The sequence below is a fragment of the Anthonomus grandis genome, chromosome 16, assembly GCF_022605725.1.
Source record: "Anthonomus grandis grandis chromosome 16, icAntGran1.3, whole genome shotgun sequence".
In the NCBI taxonomy this organism is placed as follows: domain Eukaryota; kingdom Metazoa; phylum Arthropoda; class Insecta; order Coleoptera; family Curculionidae; genus Anthonomus; species Anthonomus grandis.
Genome location: NC_065561.1, coordinates 21,675,893 through 21,700,647, shown reverse-complemented (window position 1 = coordinate 21,700,647; position 24,755 = coordinate 21,675,893). Strand labels below are relative to the sequence as shown.

The 24,755-nt window shown below is 29.6% G+C and overlaps 2 protein-coding genes across 5 annotated transcripts in view; one reads left to right on the top strand and one right to left on the bottom strand.

Annotated features, from left to right (window-relative positions):
* Positions 1-3,160, top strand: part of LOC126745810 (adenylyl cyclase 78C-like) — a 99,983-nt gene extending 96,823 nt beyond the window's left edge. For all 3 annotated transcript variants that reach the window (XM_050453819.1, XM_050453820.1, XM_050453821.1), the window contains one exon: positions 2,663-3,160. In XM_050453819.1, coding sequence (XP_050309776.1) covers positions 2,663-2,936 — 274 coding nt within the window. In that variant the 3' untranslated portion in view covers positions 2,937-3,160. The remainder of the gene's footprint in view (positions 1-2,662) is intronic.
* A 2,182-nt stretch (positions 3,161-5,342) lies between these two features.
* Positions 5,343-24,755, bottom strand: part of LOC126745815 (T-related protein) — a 70,893-nt gene continuing 51,480 nt past the window's right edge. For both annotated transcript variants that reach the window (XM_050453829.1, XM_050453828.1), the window contains exons 3-6: positions 21,356-21,609; positions 15,170-15,439; positions 14,757-14,915; positions 5,343-5,948 (exon numbers count right to left, since the gene is read on the bottom strand). In XM_050453829.1, coding sequence (XP_050309786.1) covers positions 5,467-5,948; positions 14,757-14,915; positions 15,170-15,439; positions 21,356-21,609 — 1,165 coding nt within the window. In that variant the 3' untranslated portion in view covers positions 5,343-5,466. The remainder of the gene's footprint in view (positions 5,949-14,756; positions 14,916-15,169; positions 15,440-21,355; positions 21,610-24,755) is intronic.

Here is a 24,755-nt window from a genome sequence, read left to right as displayed (position 1 = left end):
TCATTTTTCAGATATTCACAGGTTTATTGACAAAAAATTTCTAAACTGTTTTCTTGATTTTTCAATAAAAACATCAAGAGGAAAGTTTTGAAAACTGGACAGACGTATGCCCTCAAGTGTTCTTTTAAAGAATAATCAAGAATTTCCAAAACATTATTGATTAGTTTTTCAGATATGCAGAGGTTTATTAAGACTGTTTAGTTGAAATGTCGTAAAAAAATTTTTAAAGTAATGTCAAGGTTTTTTTTGATTTTTCAATTAAAACCTTAAGAGAAGAGTTTTGAAAACTGGACAGATGTATGCGCTCAAGTATTCTTTTCAAGCATATACAAGAATTTCAAAAAAATTATTAATTAGTTTCTGAAATATGGACGGTTTTATTAAGACGGTCTTGTTGAAATTTGGAAAAAAAAATCAAACTAACGTCAAAGTTTTTCTTGGTTTTTCAATTAAAACTTTAAAAGGAAAATCTTGAAAACTTGACAGTGGTGTGCGCTCAAGTGTCCTTTTCAAGAAAAATCAAGAATTTCGAAAAAATTATTGATTAGTTTTATACATATGCACAGGTTTATTGAGACAGTCTAAAAAAAATGTTAAAGTGACTTCAATGTTTTTCTTGATTTTTCATTAAGAGCTTCAAGAGGGAAGTTTTGAAAACAGGACAGTGGTGTGTTGTCAAATGTTCTTTTCAAGAAAAATCAAGAATTTCCAAAAAATTATTGATTAGCTTTTTAGATATGCACACGTTAAGTAAGGCGTTCTATTTAAATTTATAAAAAAAAAATAATTTATTTAGTAGAGTGACTTTCAAATCTTTCTCACCGAAAATCTCAAGTCTCTCTCTCGACTTCAAAGTTTCTCCTAATTTTCCAATGAAAATCTCGAAGGAAGAGTCTTGGAAACTAGCCGGACGTATGCGCTCAAGGGTTGTTTCAAGCATAATCAAGAATTAAAAAAAAATTATTGATTATTTTCTGAAATATGGACGGTTTTATTGAGGCGGTCTAGTTGAAATTTGGAAAAAAAAATCAAAGTGACGTCAAAGTTTTTCTTGATTTTTCAATTAAAACTTTAAAATGAAAATCTTGAAAACTGGCCAATGGTGTGCGCTCAAGTGTCCTTTACAAGAAAAAGCAAGAATTTAAAAAAAATTATTGATTAGTTTCTTAAATATGGACAGATTTATTGAGGCGATCTAGTTAAATTTATTCAAACAAAATTAATTAATAAGTACAGTGAGTTCAAAGTTCTTCTCAATTTTCTAATAAAAATATTAAGAAATATTTTTTACAAATCGGACAGTCATCTGCACTCAAGTGTCTTTTACAAGGAAAATCAAGAATTTCCAAAAAATTATTGATTAATTTTTCAGATATAGACAGGTTTATTTAGGCGGTTTATTTAAATTTGTACATAAAAAATTAAATTAATTAGTAGAGTGACTTTAAAATTTTTCTCAATGAACATCTCAAGAGGAAAGTCTTAGATATTAGACAGTCGTATGCGTTCAATTGTCCATTACAAGAAAAATCAAGAATTTCAAAAAAATTATTGATTAGTTTCTTAAATATAGACAGATTAATTGAGGTTGTCTAGTTAAATTTGTGCAAAAACACTTAGTTAATGAGTACAGTGACTTTTCTTTTTCTCAATTTTCTAATAAGAGTATCAAGATGATTTTTTTTTTAAAACTGGACAGGCGTGTGCGTACAAGTGCCCTTAGAAAAAAAATCAAGAATTTGCAAAAAATTATTGATTAATTTTTCAGTTATGCACAGGTTATTTGAGTCTGGTTAAAATTGGGCAAAAAATTTTAATTGATGATTACAGTAACTTCAGAGATTGTCTCAGTTTTCCAATAAAAACCTCAAGATTTGAAAACTGGTCGGTCGTATGCGCTTAAGTATTTTTTTTAAGAATAATCAAGAATTTCCGAAAAATTATTAAATAATTTGAAGATATGCATAGATTTATTAAGGCGGTCTCAATAAAATTGGGCAAAAAAATTTATTAATAATAAATAACAAGGATTTCAAAGTTTTTCCCAATTTTTCAATGAAAATTTCATAAGAAAAGTCTTCAAAAACTGAACAGTCATATCCGTATCAAGTATTCTTTTCAAAAATAATCAAGAATTTCCAAAAAATTATTAATTATTTCTTGAAATATGGTCAGATTTATTGTGGCCGTCTAGTTGAAATTTGGGGAAAAAAAGTGACTTCAAAGTTCTTCTTAATTTTTCAAGAAAAACTTCAAGAGGAAAGTTTCGAAAACTAGATAGTGGTGTGCGCTCAAGTGTCCCTTACAAGGAAAATCAAGAATTTCGAAAAAATTATTGATTAGTTTTTGAGATACGGACAGAGTTATTGAGGCGATCTAGTTAAATTTATGCAAAAAATTAAATTAATAAGTAGGATGACATCAGAGCTTTTTCCAATTTTCCAATAAAGGTTTGAGGCGAAAAATCTTTCTTTTTTTCAAAAAAAAATCAAGAATTTCCAAAAAATTATTGATTAGGAAATTATTCTGAGATATGGACAGTTTTTATTAAATTAATCTGGTTAAATTAAAGCAGTATAACTTCTTTAATCATGATATCCTTTAATTTCTTATTAATTTTTAAAAGTTACGACTGGATCAAACCATAATACTTCATTTCCAGGTCAAGAAGTTCACCGAATTCGAACCAAAAATCAAAATATCAACGAGAAACCTTAAATAATAAGAGCGCCCCGGACACTTCAGCTGCAGAAGCTTCGGATAGCTTCAAGGTGAGAACATCCGAAGCTATTGTCCCGGTACACTCTCCGAAACACTTATTAAAGAGAGACACAAAGTTTTCATTGAGGAGCCCGTTGAGTAAGAGGGTTCAAATCGACGGGAGCAAGAGAGATAAGCTGAATAAAGTGCATTCTTTAGACGGTACGCACGTTTAGGGTCCTAACTTTATTATATAATATATTTTATACCTTTACTTGTGCATTTTGGTGTTTTATATTATATTTGTATCTATGTGTCTAAGTTATGGTAATTGATTCTTTCATTGTATGAGTTTTAACTAAGCAGTAGTATAAAGCGACCAAAAAAATCAGTATTAGGTTATCTGAATCGATCATTTACAAATGTGTGTACAGAATAAAATACTTTTCTTCCTCTGTAATATGAAGTTTTATTTCTGGAAAATTGGCCTTGATCCTGTACCTGATAACAATAGCTAAAACTCAATTAATTGTTGACCGATTTTAATGAAAGTTAGCTTAAATTAAAGTAATTTTAATTCTTAAGCAAAAAGGTAATTACAAACATTTTCGTAAAGTTACCTCTTTTTGAGCTACTAGTCCTTAAATTATTTCTAGGGTAAATGAGGAAATTGCTCTGGCAACTGGGACAAAAATAACCATAACTCGGTTAATTATTATTGGATTTTAATGAAAGTTAGCTTAAATTAAACTATTTTTAATTCTTAAGCAAAAAGGTAATTATAAAAATTTTCGTAAAGTTACCTCTTTTTACGCTATTACTCGTTAAACTATTTCTAGAGTAAATGAGGAAATTGCACTGGCAACTGGGACAAAAATGGCCATAACTCGGTTAATTATTACCGGATTTTAATAAAAGTTAGCTTAAATTAAACTATTTTTAATTTTTAAGCAAAAAGCTAATTACACAAATTTTCGTAAAGTCACCTCTCTTTGAGCTACTACTCGTTAAATAATTTCTATGGAAAAAGAAGAAATTGCACTGGCAACCTGTTCAAAAACGACCATAACTTGGTTAATTATTAACTGATTTTATCGAAAATTAGCTTAAATTTAGCTATTTTTAATTTTTAAGCAAAAAGATAATTACAAAAAGTTTCGTAAAGTTAGCTCTTTTTAAGCTACTACTCGTTAAATTAATTATAGGGTAAATGAGGAAACTGTATTGGCAACCTAGACAAAAATGGCCATAACTCGGTTAATTATTAACCGATTTTGATGGAAATTATTTTAAATTAAATTATTTTTAATTTTTAAATAAAAACATATTTACAAAAAAATTTGTATTGTTACTCCTTTTTGGGTTAAAACTCTTTAAATTATTTTTAGGGTAAATAAGAAAATCGCACTGGCAACCGGGACAAAAATAACCATAACTCGGTTAATTATTAACCGATTTTAATGAAAGTTAGCTTAAATTAAACAAACTTTAATTCTTAAACAAAAAGCTAATTACACGAATTTTCGTAAAATGACGTCTTTTTGAACTACAACTCGTTAAATTATTTCTGGGGTAAATGAGGAAATTGCACTGGCAACCGGAACAAAAATGGCCATACCTCGGTTAATTATTGACCGATTTTGATGAAAGTTAGTTTATATTAAACTATTTTTAATTCTTAAATAAAAAGATATTGACAAAAATTTTCGTATAGTTACTCCTTTTTGGGTTAAATTATTTGTAGGGTAAATGAAAAAATTGCACTGGCAACCGGGACAAAAATAGCCATAACTCGGTTAATTATGAACTGATTTTATCGAAAATTAGCTTAAATTTAGCTATTTTTAATTTTCAAGCAAAAAGGTAATTATAAAAATTTTCATAAAGTTACCTCTTTTTGATTTACTACTCGTTAAATTATTTCTAGGGTAAATGAGCATATAATACTGGCAACCGGGACAAAAATGGCCTTATCTCGGTTAATTATTAACCGATTTTAATGAAATTTAGTTTAAATTAAACTAATTTCAACTCTTAAGCAAAAAGGTAATTATAAAAATGTTCATAAAGTTACCTTTTTTTAAGCTATTACTCGTTAAATTATATCTAGGGTAAATGAGGAACTTGCACTGGCAACTGGGACAAAAATGGCTATAACTCGGTTAATTATTAACCGATTTTAATGAAAGTTAGCTTAAATTAAACTGTTTTTAATTCTTAAATAAAAAGATAATTATAAAAATTTTCGTAAAGTTACCTCTTTTTGAGCTACTACTCGTTAAATTATATCTAGGGTAAATGAGGAACTTGCACTGGCAACTGGGACAAAAATGGCTATAACTCGGTTAATTATTAACCGATTTTAATGAAAGTTAGCTTAAATTAAACAAACTTTAATTCTTAAACAAAAAGCTAATTACACGAATTTTCGTTAAGTGACCTCTTTTTGAACTACTACCGGTTAAATTATTCTTATGCTAAAAGAAGAAATTGCACTGTCAACCTGGACAAAAACCACCATAACTCGATTAATTACTAACCGATTTTAATGAAAGTTAGCTCAAATTAACCAATTTTTAATTTTCAAACACCCAGATAAACAAAAAAAAAATTGTAATCCTTTAAAAAATAAAACAGAAGAAAGTAATTCCAAATTTATTTTTAATATCCTCTAATAATAATTTACACATACACAATCTATTAATTAAGTTATATAAAACAAGTTTATAGTTGGGGCAGCTTCTTTTTTAATTAACTTCCCATAACTCAGTGTTGTAAATGAGTATTCGAGTACTCAGTACTCGATGCAACTTCCGCTTGCTCACCCTTGCTATACTCCCCAATCGCAGTCAAACTCTGCTCATTCTTATATATAACCGGAGTACCTCTATCACCACCGCTCCCCAATTGAGTATAAGTCACTTCCTGGTTCATCACCGGACCGACCAAATACTCCGCACTGTGATAACTCGGTATCTCTTGTGGATAGTATCCGCCGTGATAAGAGAGATTCGTGATGGTGGTCACTGACGGTGGGGAATGTTGACTGTAGATTTGATGAGTGGGTGATTGGTTGGGGGTGCCCTGATGTGGTGGGGGGCTGGATGTGGTCGACCAACAGTTTACCGGCGAGATGAGAGTGGTGGCCGAGTGCGCTTGCATGGTGGGCATCGAGGACCAGCTGGAGTAGGCGGAGCTTGGTGAGCTGTAGATTTGTTGTTGCTGGATGTGTTCTGGGGGGTTGTAGACTGGGAAAAAGTCGCGTTAATCAGTATCAGATTTGCTTGAAAAAGCATCATAAATTAGGTCAAAAGTCTGGTACATTTAAGAGAGTTTGTAATAGGTGAGTCTCTTTAAGAGGAAAATATTGGTTGGGCTTATCAGTAGCTCTAGTAGAGACATACTGGAAGGGAAATGGTCATTTCAATACAATTCTTCATGTCTTGACATAACAATTAGTTTTTATGCTTTCCAGAATTTTTGAAAGTCGTGGAAATTCGGTGCCTTTGGTGTATTTGTCCAGGAATAAAGATTTGAGGGTTTTTCGAAGCATTCAAAAGCCTGGAATATGAGAAATTATTTAAAAAATTAAAGAAACTCTTAAAGCCTGGAAGCGTATGTAAATTTCTAGAAAACATAGACATGTCACAAGAAGCTTAAAAGACCATGAAAAACATCATATATTCCAAATGCCTGGAAGTATTTCTGATTCACTCCTAGAGAAACAATTGATGGTCTTTTTCCAGAAATAGCTTTCACTTGTTCTTTTTGTATTCCAGGCAATGGAAATAATTTTTCCAATCATTATAAAAAAAAAAATTATTCCAGGATTTTTTCATATGTCCAGGCATGTAAACCACTTACTACAAACATATTTTTTTTTTTAAATATTTATAGTTAATAGAAAAAATTAGTCAGTAATGTTTGTATTTTATCCAGGCGTTTGGTATGTTTTCCAGAATATAAATTTTCATGTTTTTTAGGACTTTGCGGTATTTTTGTCTTTCCCAAGAATTCCAAAGTAAGGTAATTGACAAATTATTTACAAAGTCAAGAAAACTCTTAAAATCTGGAAAAATTCATGATTATTCGAAATTTGCATGAAAACCTTAAAAATTTGAATCCCTGGAAACACACCAAAGGCACGAAATGACTGGACGACTCACAAAAGTGACTCCAAGAGCCTGGAAAATATTTTTTTTCAATATTTGTAGTGCTTGAATTAAGTTTCTTATATGCCTGGAAATATCAAAATTATTTAATATTTCTGGAATATATTAAGAAAAATTTGCTTGGAATGCAATGAAAAATTATTTCCATTGCAGTAGCATTAACGTTTTCCAGGGTTTTTATGATATTTCCATGCGAACTCCATTTGCTTATTTTTCTAAATAATTTTTCATTGTCCAGGCTCTGGAATTCTTGGAACAGATAGAAAATACCCCAAGAACATAAAAAATATAAAAATTTCTACTTCTGGATAATACACCAAAGACACCAAATGCCTGGAAGACTTGCAAAAATGACTCCAAAAGCCTGGATTTTTTTTTTTAAATATTTTTAGTGTTTGAATTAAGTTTCTTATATGCCTGGAAATATCAAAATTAATTAATATTTCTGGAATATATTTAAAGAATAGGCTTGGAATGCAATGAAAAACTATTTCAATTGCATTAGCATTAACGTTTTCCAGGGTTTTTCATGATATTTCCATGCAAACTCTATTTGCTTATTTTTTAAATAATTTTACATGTTTTATGCTCTTGAAGTCCTGGAAGAGTCAAAAGTACCTGGAAAACTTGCGAAATATGAAAATTTGTATCTCTGGAAAACCACACCAAAGACACCAAATGCCTGGAGGACTCACAAACATGACTCCAAAAAACCTGGAAAATATTTTTTTTAATATTTGTTTAAAAAAAAAATTGTTTGGATATTTCCATGCGAACTCCATTTGCTTATTTTTCAAAATAATTTTTCATTGTCCAGGCTCTGGAATTCTCGGAAGAGATAGAAATACCCCAAGAACATAAAAAATATAAAAATTTCTACTTCTGGATAATACACCAAAGACACCAAATGCCTGGAGGGCTTGCAAAAATGAATCCAAAAGCCTGGAAAATAATTTTTTTAAATATTTGTAGTACCTGAATTAAGTTTTTTTATATGCCTGGAAATAACAAAATTATTTAATATTCCCGGAATATATTTAAAAAAATATGCTTGGAATGCAATGAAAAATTATTTCCATTGCAGTAGCATTAACGTTTTCCAGGGTTTTTTGATATTTCCATGCGAAGTCCATTTGCTTATTTTTCAAAGTCCAGGCTCTGGAATTCTTGGAACAGATAGAAAATACCCCAAGAACATAAAAATTATAAAAATTTCTACTTCTGGATAATACACCAAAGACACCAAATGCCTGAAGGACTTGCAAAAATGACGTCAAAAGCCTGGAAAATAATTTTTTTAAATATTTGTAGTGCTTCAATTAAATTTTTATATGGCTGGAAATATCAAAATTATTTAATATTCCTGGAATATATTAAGAAAAATATGCTTGGAATGCAATGAAAAATTATTTCTATTATAGTAGCATTAAAGTTTTCCAGGGTTTTTATGATATTTTTATGCGAACTCCATTTGCTTATTTTTTAAATAGTTTTACATGTTTTATGCTCTTGAAAGAGTCAAAAGTACCTGGAAAACTTGCAAAATATGAAAATTTGTATCTCTGGAAAAACACACCAAAGACACCAAATGCCTGGAGGACTTGCAAAAATGACTCCAAAAGCCTGGAAAATAGATTTTTTAAATATTTCTAATACCTGAAGAAAGTTTTTTTTTAATGAAATATGAAAACTTATTTAATATTCCAGGAATATATTAACATACGTGAAAAACTACTTCCATTGACTAAAATTTTAGAAAAAACTAAAACATATCTGGAAAGCGATTTTAAATATCTTCCAGCAATACTTTCTCCAGGGGATCCAAGTTTTCCAGGTCTTTTAACGCATGCAAGTTATTACTTATTTCGTTCAAGCATTGCCAATTTTTTTTATACCTTCAGGTTAAATATAATAATTTTTAATGTTTTCCAGGCTTTAGGCCTTCAAAGCTTTTTGCTATATGTTCATATTTTCCAGTATATTAAAATAGTTATTCATGTTTCTAGACGTCCTAAGAAGTCCGTTATTTTTTAAAATAATTTTACATGTTTTATGCTCTTGAAGTCCTGGAAGAGTCAAAAGTATCTCGAAAACTTGAGAAATATGAAAATTTGTATCTCTGGAATAACACACCAAAGACACCAAATGCCTGGACGACTCATAAAAACGACTTCAAAAGCCTGGAAAATATTTTGTTTTTAATATTTGTAGTGCTTGAATTACATTTCTTATATGCCTGGATATATTAAAATTATTTAATATTTCTGGAATATATTAAGAAAAATATGCTTGGAATGCAATGAAAAATTATTTCCATTGCAGTAGCATTAACGTTTTCCAGGGTTTTTTTGATATTTCCATGCGAACTCTATTTGCTTATTTTTCGAAGTCCAGGCTCTGGAATTCTTGGAACGGATAGAAAATACCCCAAGAACATAAAAAATATAAAAATTTCTACTTCTGGATAATACACCAAATGCCTGGAAGACTTGGAAAAATGAGTCCAAAAACCTGGAAAATATTTTTTTTCAGTATTTGCAGTGCTTGAATTAAGTTTCTTATATGCCTGGAAATATCAAAATTATTTAATATTTCTGGAATATATTAAAAAAAATATGCTTGGAATGCAATGAAAAATTATTTCCATTGCAGTAGCATTAAAGTTTTCCAGGGTTTTTATGATATTTCCATGCGAACTCCATTTGCCTATTTTTCAAAATAATTTTTCATTGTCCAGGCTCTGGAATTCTTGGAACAGATAGAAAATACCCCAAGAATATGTAAAATATAAAAATTTGTACTTCTGGATAATACACCAAAGACACCAAATGCCTGGAAGACTTGCAAAAACGACTTCAAAAGCCTGGAAAATATTTTGTTTTTAATATTTGTAGTGCTTGAATTACATTTCTTATATGCCTGGAAATATCAAAATTATTTAATATTCCTGGAATATATTTAAAAAAATATGCTTGGAATGCAATGAAAAATTATTTCCATTGCAGTAGCATTAACGTTTTCCAGGGTTTTTTTGATATTTCCATGCGAACTCTATTTGCTTATTTTTCGAAGTCCAGGCTCTGGAATTCTTGGAACAGATAGAAAATACCCCAAGAATATAAAAAATATAAAAATGTCTACTTCTGGATTATACACCAAAGACACCAAATGCCTGGAGGGCTTGCAAAAATGACTCCAAAAGCCTGGAAAATATTTTTTTTTTAATATTTGCAGTGCTTCAATTACATTTCTTATATGCCTGGAAATATCAAAATTATTTAATATTCCTGGAATATATTTAAAAAAATATACTTGGAATGCAATGAAAAATTATTTCCATTGCAGTAGCATTAACGTTTTCCAGGGTTTTTGGATATTTCCAAGCGAACTCCATTTGCTTATTTTTTAAAATAATTTTTCATTGTCCAGGCTCTGGAATTCTTGGAAGAGATAGAAATACCCCAAGAACATAAAAAATATAAAAATTTCCACTTCTGGATAATACACCAAAGACACCAAATGCCTGGAAGACTTGCAAAAATGACTTCAAAAGCCTGGAAAATAATTTTTTTAAATATTTGTAGTGCTTCAATTAAATTTTTATATGCCTGGAAATATCAAAATTATTTAATATTCTTGGAATATATTAAGAAAAATATGCTTGGAATGCAATGAAAAATTACTTCCATTACAGTAGCATTAACGTTTTCCAGGGTTTTTCTGATATTTCCATGCGAACTCCATTTGCTAATTTTTCAAAATATTTTTTCATTATTCAGGCTCTGCAATTCTTGGAAGAGATAAAAATACCCCAAGAACATAAAAAATATAAAAATTTCTACTTCTGGATTATACACCAAAGACACCAAATGCCTGGAGGGCTTGCAAAAATGACTTCAAAAGCCTGGAAAATAATTTTTTTAAATATTTGTAGTGCTTCAATTAAATTTTTATATGTCTGGAAATATCAAAATTATTTAATATTCCTGAAATATATTAAGAAAAATATGCTTGGAATGCAATGAAAAATTATTTCCATTATAGTAGCATTAACGTTTTCCAGGGTTTTTCTGATATTTCCAAACGAACTCAAATTGCTTATTTTTCAAAATAATTTTTCATTGTCCAGGCTCTGGAATTCTTGGAACAGATAGAAAATACCCCAAGAACATAAAAAATATAAAAATTTCTACTTCTGGATAATACACCAAAGACACCAAATGCCTGGAAGACTTACAAAAATGACTCCAAAAGCCTGGAAATTTTTTTTTCTTATATTTGTAGTGCCTGAATTAAGCTTCTTATATGCCTGGACATATTAAAATTATTTAATACTCCTGGAATATATTTAAAAAAATATACTTGGAATGCAATGAAAAATTATTTCCATTGCAGTAGCATTAACGTTTTCCAGGGTTTTTTGGATATTTCCATGCGAACTCCATTTGCTTATTTTTCAAAATAATTTTTCATTGTCCAGGCTCTGGAATTCTTGGAACAGATAGAAAATACCCCAAGAATATAAAAAATATAAAAATTTCTACTTCTGGATAATACACCAAAGACACCAAATGCCTGAAGGACTTGCAAAAATGACTCCAAAAGCCTGGAAAATATTTTTTTTAAATATTTGTACTGGTTGAATTAAGTTTCTTATATGCCTGGAAATATCAAAATTAATTAATATTTCTGGAATATATTTAAAGAATAGGCTTGGAATGCAATGAAAAATTATTTCCATTGCATTAGCATTAACGTTTTCCAGGGTTTTTCATGATATTTCCATGCGAACTCTATTTGCTTATTTTTTAAATAATTTTACATGTTTTATGCTCTTGAAGTCCTGGAAGAGTCAAAAGTACCTGGAAAACTTGCGAAATATGAAAATTTGTATCTCTGGAAAACCACACCAAAGACACCAAATGCCTGGAAGACTCGCAAAAATGACTCCAAAAGCCTGGAAAATAGATTTTTTAAATATTTCTAATACCTGAAGTAAGTTTTTTTTTAATGAAATATGAAAACTTATTTAATATTCCAGGAATATATTAACATACGTGAAAAACTACTTCCATTGACTAAAATTTTAGAAAAAACTAAAACATATCTGGGAAGCTATTTTTAAAATCTTCCAGCAATACTTCCTCCAGGGGATCCAAGTTTTCCAGGTCCTTTAACGCATGCAAGTTATTACTTATTTCGTTCAAGCATTGGCAATTTTTTTATACCTTCAGGTTAAATATAATAATTTTTAATGTTTTCCAGACTTTAGGCCTTCAAAGCTTTTTGCTATATGTCCATATTTTCCAGTATATTAAAATAGTTATTCATGTTTCTAGGCTATAAGAAGTCCGTTATTTTTTAAAATAATTTTACATGTTTTATGCTCTTGAAGTCCTGGAAGAGTCAAAAGTATCTCGAAAACTTGAGAAATATGAAAATTTGTATTTCTGGAAAAATACACCAAAGACACCAAATGCCTGGAAGACTTGCAAAAATGACTCCAAAAGCCTGGAAAATATTTTTTTTTAATATTTGTAGTGCTTAAATTAAGTTTCTTATATGCCTGGAAATATCAAAATTATTTAATGTTCCTGGAATATATTAAAAAAAATATGCTTGAAAAATTATTTCCATTGCAGTAGCATTAACGTTTTCCAGGGTTTTTATGATATTTCCATGCGAACTCCATTTGCTTATTTTTCAAAATAATTTTTCATTGTCCAGGCTCTGGAATTCACGGAACAGATAGAAAATACCCCAAGAACATAAAAAATATAAAAATTTCTACTTCTGGATTATACACCAAAGACACCAAATGCCTGGAGGGCTTGTAAAAATGACTCCAAAAGCCTGGAAATTTTTTTTTTTAATATTTGTAGTGCTTGAATTAAGTTTTTTTATATGCCTGGAAATATCAAAATTATTTAATATTCCTGGAATATATTAAGAAAAATATGCTTGGAATGCAATGAAAAATTATTTCCATTATAGTAGCATTAACGTTTTCCAGGGTTTTTTGGATATTTCCATGCGAACTCCATTTGCTTATTTTTTAAATAGTTTTACATGTTTTATGCTCTTGAAAAAGTCAAAAGTACCTGGAAAACTTGCAAAATATGAAAATTTGTATCTCTGGAAAAACACACCAAAGACACCAAATGCCTGGACGACTCACAAAAATGATGCCAAAAGCCTGGAAAATAATTTTTTTAAATATTTGTAGTGCTTCAATTAAATTTTTATATGCCTGGAAATTTTAAAATTATTTAATATTCCCGGATTATATTAAAAAAAATATACTTGGAATGCAATGAAAAATACTTCCATTACAGTAGCCTTAACGTTTTCCAGGGTTTTTCTGATATTTCCAAGCGAACTCCATTTTCTTATTTTTCAAAATAATTTTTCATTGTCCAGGCTCTGGAATTCTTGGAAGAGATAGAAATACCCCAAGAACATAAAAAATATAAAAAAATCTACTTCTGGATTATACACCAAAGACACCAAATGCTTGGAGGGCTTGCAAAAATGACTCCAAAAGCCTGGAAAATATTTTTTTTTTAATATTTGTACTGCTTGAATTAAGTTTCTTATATGCCTGGACATATTAAAATTATTTAATATTTCTGGAATATATTTAAAAAAATATGCTTGGAATGCAATGAAAAATTATTTCCATTGCAGTAGCATTGACGTTTTCCAGGGTTTTTATGATATTTCCATGCAAACTCCATTTGCTTATTTTTCAAAGTCCAGGCTCTGGAAATCTTGGAACAGATAGAAAATACCCCAAGAACATAAAAAAAATAAAAATTTCCACTTCTGGATAATACACCAAAGACACCAAATGCCTGGACAATTTGCAAAAGTGGCTCCAAAAGTCTGGAATAAAAAAGATTTTTTTACGGGTCTTTCAAGCATTTGGATCTATAGTTTGTAATATTTTCCAGGTTCAGCCCTTCTAAGCTTATTGCAATATTTACCTGTTTCTTAAAAAATTCAAATACTTATCTATATTTTAGATTTCAAGAGTTTTCTGGAAATTTCTAGCTTTGGATAATACACCAAAGACACCAAATGTATGAACGATTTGAAAAAATGGCTCCAAAAGCATGCGAAACATAAAAAATTGAAAATGAACCATTATATTTAATATCTGGAAAATAGGCTTATTATGTTATTCAATCACTGGAAAGCATGAAAAATCCTGGAAATATACCAGAAAAAATATGCTAAAGGCTTGATGGACAATAATGCCTTAAAAACATAAAAACGACCAAAGACTTTAACAATAATTTAAATCGTAGATTTTTTTTTAATTGGCATGGAAATACTAAAAAATAAATTATTATAAATAAATTAATAAAAATATATTTTTTTTAAATTCCAGGAAAATATATATTTGAAAAAACATGGATTTTTGGAATTGCCAATTGTAAGTTTTCAATAATAGTAACTATTTTATATTCCAAAGATTTCAAGCATTTACGTTCACCTAATTAATGCTCGTTCTGTTATCAGGAATAAATCATTGTTTCAACTTTTTATTTTTTAAACAAGTCGAACCTACAGGTCATTGAAGTCATTTCTATATGTCTTCCACTTCTGTAAATTTGTTTTCCAGACCTTAAGCGTTGGAACATATCTCCTATATTGCTTTTCAAGAAAAATTAAACAATTTTTCCTATTTTTTTGGAAGTTTATCATTCCGAAAAACCTCTAAATACTCAAATCCCCGAAATCCTTTATTATCCAGAACTTCATACGTCATAAAAATGCTTCTAAACAAACCCATCAAAGCCTCATTCACTCTCACCCAATTTTATTTGCAAACTCTTCTTCCACATCGCTTTGAATACAAACTAACAAACGTTGACTTACCATTCGGTGGCGGTGAAACGGGCGAGGCAGACTTTTGCCTGTTTAATAAATACGGGGCGGATTTCTGCCTTATTAACTTGGGACTAGATCGGTACTGACAGGGGGACATTTGACCGGGGGTTGCGTAAATCGGTTGGTGCGGAATAAACCAAGAACCATCTAAAACGTGTACACACACAGACAATATTAGACCGGACAATATTGAAATATACGGTCAAAGGAGTACACGTGTTTTTATGATGTGAAGTCATTACAGTATAATTTTAGTGTAAATTAGGTTTAATTGATAAGTTCCTGTTTCTTTCTTACCGTACGTCTGATGGTGCCTAATATAGGCGAAACACGTGAAATCCTTTGACCCTATAATCCAATATACTTAAAACTTGTGATTCTAATTCGTTACTTTGACTTACAGTTACATTGTGGCTGACTGTACGTAGGCGAATAGTCGCCTCTTTGATAAACGTTCTCCGGCCTTTCTTTAGCATCTAAAAAGGCTTTGGCAAACGGGTTGTATTTTATTTTCAACGATGTCACTTCCTCGTTCTGGTACGCAGTCACCGCTATAAACTGGGTCTCGGGAAACGGGAACGTCATGATCCTTCTCGCTTCGGTTCCCACTTTGACTAGATGCACCCTGGGTTCGTATTTGTGTAGAGAGTTTAGCATTATTTGTCCGTTTCCTGTAACGACAATATATGTTTAATAAATAAGATTACTGTGAGGTGCCAGAGCATCCCATAGGTTAGCACAGGAATTAGGGTTAATATACCTCAAGTTTTTGATGAAATTTTTGTGAAAAATCAATGTTTTTTGCCCATATTATCCAATGTAATAACATTGTTTTTATGCTAAAGATTTAGGTATATAATTGTATGAAATTTAAATATACAAAATGTGTTATTAGATAAGATATTAACAACGAAATTAGCGTATTATTTAGTAAGATTCCACACGCATTTACCTGAAGGGAAATAGGGTTGCTATTATTGTCACGCCTAAAGCGTAACAAAACCTGTATATAATTTATATTTTGAAAATATACGATTTATTTGAATATACCGTGAAATGGAGTGGCTGTATAGGAATATGACGGTGTAACTGTGTTATTAGATTGGATATTAACGTCGAAACCAGCTGTTATTCATTCGTATTATTTTGGAAAACAATGATTTTTGCAGATAATTTTTTACTGGTAAGTTGTGTAGGGTGGGTGGGGGGCTAAGGGTAGGAATAATAAAAACATTTTTTTTGCAGAAAATAATTACCTGAGAAAAAAGTGCTTTTTAAGAAAATTACAGGCGATAAAGAAATCTATGGTTTTGGTATCCATACTTTTCTCACATAACCTTAAGGTTTTTAAGCAAAATGTGAAAAACCCTACTTTATCAAAAACAAGGCGTATCGCTATAAAAGTTGAAGTAGTTGAACAATTTTTTAATGCAAATAAGTGAATATTTAGTTTTTTTAAGATGCTTTAAAAAAATTCAGTTTTTTTTTGATTTAGACAACTTTTTATTATCTAGATTCAAAAATTCAGTTTCTAAATTAAAACTTATCAATCAACAAATTTATATATAAAATTATATCAAATTTAAATAAAGAGTGCTATCAAATTAAATATTTAATCTATATTTTGTGCAAAAACTTTATTTTTCATTAATACAACCCTTAGCCCCCCACCCACCCCACACGACTTACCAGTAACAAATTCTTTTAAAAAATCACTCTTTTTGTGTCCATAATATCCAATCTAATAGAACTATTTTTGTATTAAATATTTATTATTATACATATTTATAATTATATCAAATTTGAATAAACAAACTGTGTTATTAGATTAGATATTAACAATGAAATCAGCTGTTATTCGTGCGTATTATTTAGGAAAACAATGATTTTTCAAAAGAATTTCTTACTGGTAAATTGTGTAGGGTGGGTGGGGGGCTAAGGGTTGTATTAATAAAAAATAAAGTTTTTGCACAAAATATAGATTAAATATTTAATTTAATGGCATTGTTTATTTAATATTTTTATATATAAATATTTAATTTTCAATGAAAAAACAAGGTTATTAGATTGTATAATACGAATGAAAAACAGTGATTTTTCATAGATATTATTGTCGAAATATGATGATTTTTGAAAAGAATTTCTTACTGGGCAAATATTTGGGGTGGGTGGAGGGGTAAGGGTAGGGTTTATGAAAACCGGGTTTTTTGCATTAAATAATTGCTTGAGAAAAAAATTATGTTTTAGAAATATATAGGTGATAAAAAATGTATACTTATTGCATCTACCTCACATAACCCTTAGGTTCGAGTAATATGTGAAAAACTCTATTTTATCAAAAACAAGGCGTATCGCTATGAAAATTGAAGTAATTGTGCTATTTTTTATTGCAAATAACGTTTATGGTCAAGTTATATTTATTAAACTGTAGAATATACGTATATCATATATGATTCTATTTACAAAAGGGAGAAAATGTCGGCATTTAAAAAAATTGATACAGGATTTACATATTTAGTGTTTAAATTCGATTACTACAGTTTAAATATTTGATGAAATTTTTTGAAAAATCACCGTTTTTGTTCTTGTTATCCAATCTAATAACGTCGTTTTTATATTAAATATTTATATATAATATTATATCAGATTTAAATTAACAGTGCTCTCAAATTAAATATTTAATCTATATTTTGTGCAAAAACATTATTTTTTATTAATACAACTCTTAGCCCCCCACCCACCCCACACGACTTACCAGTAAGAAATTCTTTTAAAAAATCACCCTTTTTGTGTCCATAATATCCAATCTAATAGAACTATTTTTGTATTAAATATTTATTATTATACATATTTATAATTATATCAAATTTAAATAAACAAACTGTGTTATTAGATTAGATATTAACAATGAAATCAGCTGTTATTCGTGCGTATTATTTAGGAAAACAATGATTTTTCAAAAGAATTTCTTACTGGGCAAATGTTTGGGGTGGGTGGGGGGGTAAGGGTAGGGTTTATGAAAACCGGGTTTTTTGCATTAAATAATTGCCTGAGAAAAAAATTATGTTTAAGAAAAATATAGGTGATAAAAAATTTATACTTATTGTATCTACCTCACATAACCCTTAGGTTCGAGTAATATGTGAAAAACTCTATTTTATCAAAAACAAAGCGTATCGCTATGAAAATTAAAGTAATTGTGCTATTTTTTATTGCAAATAACGTTAATGGTCAAGTTATATTTATTAAACTGTAGAATACACGTATATCATATATGATTCTGTTTACAAAAGAGAGAAAATGCCAGCATTTAAAAAAATTTACACGGGATTTACATATTTAGTGTTAAATTCGATTACTACACTTTAAGTATTTGATGAAATTTTTTGAAAAATCACCGTTTTTGTCCTTATTATCCAATCTAATAACGTTGTTTTTATATTAAATATTTATATATAATATTAATATCAGATTTAAATTAACAGTGCTATCAAATTAAATATTTAATCTATATTTTGTGCAAAAACATTATTTTTTATTAAAACAACCCTTAGCCCCCCACCCACCCCACATGACTTACCAGTAAGAAATTGTTGTAAAAAATCACCCTTTTTGTGTCCATAATATCCAATCTAATACCACTGTTTTTGTATTAAATATTTATTATTATACATATTTATAATTATATCAAATTTAAATAAACAAACTGTGTTATTAGATTAGATATTAACAATGAAATCAGCTGTTATTCGTGCGTATTATTTAGGAAAACAATGATTTTTCAAAGAATTTCTTACTGGTAAATTGTGTAGGGTGGGTGGGGGGCTAAGGGTTGTATTAATAAAAAATAATGTTTTTGCACAAAATATAGATTAAATATTTAATTTAATGGCATTGTTTATTTAATATTTTTCTATATAAATATTTAATTTTCAATGAAAAAACAAGGTTATTAGATTGTATAATACGGACGAAAAACAGTGATTTTTCATAGATATGATCGTCGAAATATGATGATTTTTCAAAAGAATTTGTTACTGGGCAAATGTTTGGGGTGGGTGGGGGGGCAAGGATAGAGTTTCTGAAAAATGGGTTTTTCGCATTAAATAATTGAAAGAACTCGTCCATTATCTCAAAGAGACTTACGTAACTAGAGAAAAAAATGAAAACTATAAGTCTCAGTCTCAAAATGTCTTTTTAATTATTCAGGTGACATGTTTCGCTAATGAAGCACCATCAGACCTATAATAAACAAAAAAACACACGTAACTACAATAAAACCTTACACTAAAACAAAATCAAATATTAAAAATTAGATAAAATTACCTTATAGCTATGTGACCTGCTAAGTACTGACAAATATAATTTAAATATGAGAATATCCACATATTTTGTAATAAAAAATAATAACACGGCACAAAAATTCAACAAAAAATATAAAAAAGGGAAAAAAGGTGACAGGTGTAGGATTTGATAATTTTATTATATTTTTATTATTTTTTTATATTTTTTGTTGAATTTTTGTGCCGTGTTATTGTTTTTTATTACAAAATATGTGGGTATTCTCATATTTAAATTATATTTGTCAGTACTTAGCAGGTCACCTAGCTATAAGGTAATTTTATCTAATTTTTAATATTTGATTTTGTTTTAGTGTAAGGTTTTATTGTAGTTACGTGTGTTTAAGAAAAATATAGGTGATAAAAAATGTATACTTATTGCATCTACCTCACATAACCCTTAGGTTTTCGAGTAATATGTGAAAAACCCTATTTTATCAAAAACAAAGCGTATCGCTATGAAAATTGAAATAATTGTGCTATTTTTTATTGCAAATAACGTTTACGGTCAAGTTATATTTATTAAACTGTAGAATACACGTATATCATATATGATTCTGTTTACAAAAGGGAGAAGATGTCAGCATTTAAAAAAATTGACATGGGATTTACATATTTAGTGTTTAAATTCGATTACTACACTTTAAATATTTGATGAAATTTTTTGAAAAATCACCGTTTTTGTTCTTGTTATCCAATCTAATAACGTTGTTTTTATATTAAATATTTATATATAATATAAATATCAGATTTAAATTAACAGTGCTATCAAATTAAATATTTAATCTATATTTTGTGCAAAAACATTATTTTTTATTAATACAACCCTTAGCCCCCCACCCACCCCACATGACTTACCAGTAAGAAATTGTTGTAAAAAATCACCCTTTTTGTGTCCATAATATCCAATCTAATAGCACTGTTTTTGTATTAAATATTTATTATTATACATATTTATAATTATATAAAATTTAAATAAACAAACTGTGTTATTAGATTAGATATTAATGATGAAACCAGCTGATGTTCATGCGTATTATTTGGGAAAAACAATTATGTTTCAAATAAATTTCTTACTGGTAAGTCGTGTGGGGTGGGTGGGGGGGCAAGGGTAAGGCTAATGAAAAACAGTTTTTTTGCAGAAAATAATTAATTGAGAAAAAAATGATGTTTAAAAAAAATATATGTAATAAAAAATCTATAGTTTTGGTATCCATACTTTTCTCACAACCTTAAGGTTTTTAATTACTACACTACACTTCACGATTACTACACTTCAATTAATTGTTAAAATTCTTTTGAAAAATCACCGTTTTTGTTCTTGTTATCCAATCTAATAACGTTGTTTTTATATTAAATATTTATATATAATATAAATATCAGATTTAAATTAACAGTGCTCTCAAATTAAATATTTAATCTATATTTTGTGCAAAAACATTATTTTTTATTAATACAACCCTTAGCCCCCCACCCACCCCACACGACTTACCAGTAACAAATTCTTATAAAAAATCACCCTTTTTGTGTCCATAATATCCAATCTAATAGCACTATTTTTGTATTAAATAATTATTATTATACATATTTATAATTATATCAAATTTGAATAAACAAACTGTGTTATTAGATTAGATATTAACAATGAAATCAGCTGTTATTCGTGCGTATTATTTAGGAAAACAATGATTTTTCGAAAGAATTTCTTACTGGTAAATTGTGTAGGGTGGGTGGGGGGCTAAGGGTTGTATTAATAAAAAATAATGTTTTTGCACAAAATATAGAATAAATATTTAATTTAATGGCATTGTTTATTTAATATTTTTATATATAAATATTTAATTTTCAATGAAAAAACAAGGTTATTAGATTGTATAATACGGACGAAAAACAGTGATTTTTCATAGATATTATCGTCGAAATATGATGATTTTTCAAAAGAATTTCTTACTGGTAAGTTGTGTGGGGTGGGTGGGGGGGTAAAGGTAAGGTTAATAAAAAACGTTTTTTTTGCAGAAAATAATACCCTGACAAAAATTGATTTTTAAGAAAATCAATCAATCAGAGATATAGAAAAACAAAAGACACTGTCTCATGCTCACTTTTTAAGCTCTAAAAACTAACACCGCGAGATTTTTCGTACGACGTTTCGTTTCTAAGAAACCATCATCAACTTAATTTTTTCATATGGCGCGTAAAAAAGTACACCCTGTATAAAATAGCATATTTTTTTTTCAGTTCACTTACCATTCGTCTTGTTGGTAAGCTTAACCTTGGCGAAGGAGATGGGTTCCTTCATCCAGTGCGCCCCAAAATTCGGACTCTCCGGGTGCACGTAAACCGGATTCGAGGGTGGTACCTCGGCCTTACCCCCCGGCACCCATTCTCCGTTCACGTACTTCCACCTGTGAGGGTCAATTTGAACGAACTCCAATAGGACCGTGTACATCGCCTTGGGGTCCAAACCGTTGGCCGATACTTTCACAACGGGAAACATACGCCTGAGAAAAAAAAAAGGGAAAACAGTTATTAAGTAGTAGTAATAAAGTGCCTTCACATGATTCACTTAAAATTGACATAAAATTGAGGTAAGTGATTTAAAGGGTGCGTCAAAGAAACTTGCACGCGAGGCCTTCGTTGACTAGATCGGTATAAATAATGTCTGGATATCTTGGAAACTTTTAAAGGGAGACCTTTAGGCTATTAAAAATAATTTTAGAAAATTTAATTCTGAATTTAACGCAGTTTATTTTATTAAGATACTTTGAGTAGTTCTGGAGAAAACCGATTTTAAATGACAAAAGTCCTTTGAAGGTATGAGGTATCAGGGTACATCATTTGGTTAATGCCTGGATATCTTGGAAACTTTGAGGGCGAGACTTTTATACTTGTAACAACATTTTTAGAAAATTTAATTCTTAATCTAACGCAATTCATTTCATTAAGATACTATGAGTAGTTCTGGAGAAAATCGATTTTAAATGACAAAAGTCCATTGAAGGCGTGAGGTATCAGGGTACATCACTTGGTTTATGTCTAAATATCTTGGAAACTTTCAATGGAAAACTTTTGGACCAAAAACAACATTTTTAGAGAATTAATTTCTGAGTTTAACGCAATTTATTTCATTAAGATATTTTAAGTATTTCTGGAGAAAACCGGTTTTAAATGACCAAAAGTCCCATGAAGTTATGAGATATTAGGCTTCACTACTTGGTTGAGGTCTGGATATCTTGGAAATTTTCAGTGCGAGACTTTTATACTTGTAACAACATTTTTAGAAAATTTAATTCTGAATCCAACGCAATTTATTTCATTAAGATACTATGAGTAGTTCTGGAGAAAACCGATTTTAAATGACAAAAGTCCGTTGAAGGTATGAGGTATCAGGGTTCATCACTTGGTTTATATTTGGATATCTTGGAAACATTCAATGAGAGACTTTTGGACCAAAAACAACATTTTTAGAGAATTTATTTCTGAGTTTAACGCAATTTATTTCATTAAGATATTTCAAGTATTTCTGGAGAAAACCGGTTTTAAATGACCAAAAGTCCATTGAAGATATGAGATATTAGGGTTCACTACTTGGTTGAGGTCTGGATATCTTGGAAACTTTCAACGCGAGACTTTTAGACTAAAAGCAATGTTTTTAAAGAATTTTATTCTGAATCCAACGCAATTTATTTCATTAAGATATTTTAAGTATTTCTGGAGAAAACCGGTTTTGAACGTCAAAAAGTTCGTTGAAGGTATGAGATTTTAGGGTTCACTCTTTGGTTTATGTTTGGATATCTTGGAAACTTTCGATGAGAGACTTTTAGACTAAAAGCAACATATTTAGAGAATTTAATACTAAATCCAACGCAATTTATTTCATTAAGATACTTTGAGTAGTTCTGGAGAAAACCGATTTTAAATGATAAAAGTCCATTGAAGATGTAAGGTATCAGGGTTCATCACTTGGTTTATGTCTGGATATCTTGGAAACTTTCAATGGAAGACTTTTGGACCAAAAACAACATGTTTAGAGAATTAATTTCTGAGTTTAACGCAAATTATTTCATTAAGATATTTTAAGTATTTCTGGAGAAAACCGGTTTTAAATGACCAAAAGTCCCATGAAGTTATGAGATATTAGGGTTCACTACTTGGTTGAGGTCTGGATATCTTGGAAACTTTCAGTGCTACACTTTTATACTTAAAACAACATTTTTAGAAAATTTAATTCTGAATCTAACGCAATTTATTTTATTAAGATATTTTAAGTAGTTTTAAAGAAAACCGATTTTAAATGACAAAAGTCCGTTGAAGGCGTCAGATATCAGGGTTCATCACTTGGTTTATGTTTGGATATCTTGGAAACTTTCAATGAGAGACTTTTGGACTAAAAGCAATGTTTTTAGAGAATTTAATACTAAATCCAATGCAATTTATTTCATTAAGATACTATGAGTAGTTCTGGAGAAAATCGATTTTAAATGATAAAAGTCCGTTGAAGGCGTGAAGTATCAGGGTACATCACTTGGTTTATGTCTAAATATCTTGGAAACTTTCAATAGAAGACTTTTGGACCAAAAACAATATTTTTAGAGAATTTATTTCTAAATTTAACGCAATTTATTTCATTAAGATATTTTAAGTAGTTCTAAAGAAAACCGATTTTAAATGACAAAAGTCCGTTGACCCGCCCCTGACAAAAGTCGTGAGGTATCAGGGTTCATCACTTGGTTTATGCCTGGATATCTTGGAAACTTTCAGTGTGAGACTTTTCTACTTGAAACAACATTTTTAGGAAATTTAATTCTTAATCCAACGCAATTTATTTCATTAAGATATTTTAAGTAGTTCTGGAGAAAATATAAAACTGAGGTAAGCGATTCAAAGGGTGCGTCAAAGAAACCCGCACGCGAGGTCTTCGTTGACCAGACTGGTATACAAATGTGCCATAAGAGTGTCTTATCGGAAAAAAATGGCGGTTTTCATTAACTGTTTACAGAAACAATAAACGGGGACTTTTTTATGTATGTACTTAAGAACCATTTTTAGTCGAATTAAGTTTGGGTCGAGTTGAAAGCTTTTTCGACCCGGCCGGTCTGTAACAATATCAATATTGACCCACCGAAGGTGCCATAACAATTTTCTGTTGTTTCGGGTCCTTTGAATTCGAGGAACAATTTACTGCTTGCGCCAGTGGTTTCCATACTTCCTCAAGGTCTTTGACAGAGTCAACTACCCCAGGATAATCTACACTCTACTCTACTTCAATCTAATTGACGTATTAAATAAATAATTTCAAGATAATTGAATTGATCTCTGTGAATAAAATCAGTATACAAAGTACATCACTATTAACACCGTCTGTTAGCCTTTTCCGCCACCGGTATCGCATTACGGACAATTAACTCTTACTTTTTTTTTTTTTTTTAGTGGATGTCACTGATTAACACCGAAATTAACACGTAGTTACTATGTTAGTTATTAGTTGCGTGCTAATAAATGTGTAATGTTAAGAATACTAGGATCATTAATTTATGGCGGAATATCAATTTTTAATTAGTATGGCTATTAGGAACCGCCTTGGATCAATACAGAAAAATAAATATGAAAATTGGGGAGCAATGAATGAAATCAAATAAAATTCACA